The sequence below is a fragment of the Priapulus caudatus genome, unplaced genomic scaffold (assembly GCF_000485595.1).
Source record: "Priapulus caudatus unplaced genomic scaffold, Priapulus_caudatus-5.0.1 Scaffold3061, whole genome shotgun sequence".
Classification (NCBI taxonomy): domain Eukaryota; kingdom Metazoa; phylum Priapulida; class Priapulimorpha; order Priapulimorphida; family Priapulidae; genus Priapulus; species Priapulus caudatus.
In genome coordinates, this window is record NW_014580122.1 from 12,122 (window position 1) to 14,616 (window position 2,495).

The 2,495-nt window shown below is 50.3% G+C and overlaps 1 protein-coding gene across 1 annotated transcript; it reads left to right on the forward strand.

Annotated features, from left to right (window-relative positions):
• Positions 1–204: 204 nt before the first annotated feature.
• Positions 205–2,277, forward strand: LOC106819261 (tubulin alpha-8 chain-like; the record flags this gene model as incomplete). Its single annotated transcript, XM_014823906.1, is given in 3 exon segments — positions 205–357; positions 813–983; positions 1,414–2,277. Coding segments are annotated over 3 exon segments (984 nt in total), but the record flags the coding sequence as incomplete, so codon positions are not given.
• Between the last annotated feature and the right edge of the window lie 218 nt (positions 2,278–2,495).

Here is a 2,495-nt window from a genome sequence, read left to right on the forward strand (position 1 = left end):
ATATATATATATATATATATATATATAGTCGAACATTATATATATAATCGTACATGAATTGTAGATGTTGGTTACTTCATCTTGCAGGCGGATCGGTGTACAGGGCTTCATGGTGTGTCGCTGCTTTCTGTGCTCCTCTATCGTATCTCCCAGCCTCCCCCTAATGGGATCATCATTATAAATGCTGGTTATTTCATCTTGCAGGCGGATCAGTGTACAGGGCTTCAGGGCTTCATGGTGTGTCACAGCTTCGGAGGAGGAACAGGGTCCGGATTCACGTCTCTGCTCATGGAGAGGCTGTCCGTAGACTACGGAAAGAAATCCAAGCTTCAGTTTGCCGTCTATCCAGCTCCCCAGGTGTGTGCGTGTGCGTGCGTGCGTGCGCGCGCGCGCGTGTGTGTGTGTGCGTGCGTGTGTGTGTGTGTGTGTGTGTGTGTGTGTGTGTGTGTGTGCGTGCGTGCGGCGAGGTGCTTGTGTGTTCTTCCTCTCTCTCTCTTCTATTCTCCGCCCTCTCTACCTTTCTCTGTCTCTCTTCCTTCCTCTTCTCTCTTCACTCTCTTCTCTTTCTCTCTCTCCTCTCTCTCAGTGCTATATATATATATTATCTCTTTTTTTCGCCTCTTGCTCTTTCTCTCATCTCTTCTATTCGCTATTCGCCGCTCATTCTCTCGGCTCCCGCCTCGCATCTCTCTCTCGTCCTGCTAAATCTTTTTATCTCTCTCCGCTCGCTCTTGCTGTCTATCTTTTTATCTCTCTCCCTCGCTCTTCTCTCCCTCCTCTCTCTCTTATCATATCTATACCTACACCTGCAGGTGTCTACGGCCGTGGTGGAACCGTACAACGCTGTATTAACCACCCACACCACGATCGACCACGCCGACTGCGCCTTCATGGTCGACAACGAGGCCATCTTCGACATCTGTCGACGTAATCTGGGCATAGACCGCCCCACCTACACCAACCTGAATCGCCTCATTGGCCAGGTAAGCCGCGGAGGGCGTGGCTAGGTACTGTGGGGGTGTAGGTTAAGTGGGTTACAAATTGAGCAGGGGACAAAGGTATAGGCACTACAGGGTGTAGTTCCACTGGGTTGGTTTCTAAATGTAAAATTGAACAAGGGCCTAGGTAAACACTACAGGGCAGTGGCTCTCAACCTTTTTTTGAGTCATGGACCCCTTTGAGAATCTGGTGAAAGCTACGGGCCCCTCCCCAGAGAAATGCACATAAGCACATAAACACAATAATTTTTATGCGCCTGGTTCAGGGACCCCCTGAAGCCCATCCACGGACCCAAAAGGGGTCCATGGACCACAGGTTAAGAACCCTTGCTATAGGGTGTAGGTCAAGTGCGTTAAAATTGGTTTCTAGATATTTAATTCAACCGTGTCATCGGGTTCTTCTTCTATCGTGCAGGTGATATCCTCGATCACAGCCTCACTGCGCTTCGAGGGAGCCCTCAACGTCGACCTGACCGAGTTCCAAACGAACCTGGTGCCGTACCCTCGCATTCACTTCCCGCTCATCACCTACGCACCGGTCATCTCTGCCGAGAAGGCCCACCACGAGCAGCTATGCGTCGCCGAGATCACGAACTCCTGCTTCGAGCCGAACAACCAGATGGTGAAATGCGACCCGAGACGCGGAAAGTACATGGCTTGCTGCATGTTGTACCGCGGCGACGTCGTGCCCAAGGACGTCAACTCCGCGATAGCGACGATCAAGACAAAGCGCTCGATCCAGTTCGTCGACTGGTGTCCGACCGGATTCAAGGTCGGCATCAACTATCAACCGCCGACGGTGGTCCCTGGCGGTGACCTTGCGAAGGTCGCACGAGCCGTGTGTATGATTAGTAACACCACGGCTATTGCCGAGGCGTGGGGGCGGCTCAATCACAAGTTTGACTTGATGTACGCGAAGAGGGCCTTCGTGCATTGGTACGTGGGGGAGGGCATGGAGGAGGGAGAGTTCTCCGAGGCGAGAGAGGATCTGGCGGCGCTGGAGAAGGACTACGAGGAGGTGGGCAGGGACTCCGGAGAGGAGAACGGCTACGATGATGAGCAGGAGGAGTATTAAAGAAGAGGGAAGGGGAGAAGTATTAGAGAGAGAAGACAGGAGGGATATTAGAGGAAAGAAGTGGAGAGGAGTATGGACAGGGGAAGTATTATATAAGAAGGAAGGACTATTATTAGATGAGAGAAAAAGAGGCGTACTGAACGAGAAGGCGTAAATTCAGTTGTGTCAGGGGGAGTATTAGAGAAGAGGATTCATAGAAAAAAGTATGAAAGACAAGAGAAGAAAGAAAACGGGAGATGTCCCCTAGGAGATCTAAGTACCATTTTACTCTGCTCAATTACTAGAATACGGAGCAAAATTAAAAAATAAGGTTAGATAATAATCGTAAATAACCCTAACGTGATTTTTTTGGTAACTTATCCGTGAAAGTCTTGTCTCAGACCCACCTCTACCACACTATGGACGTCGATCAAGAGCTGCGC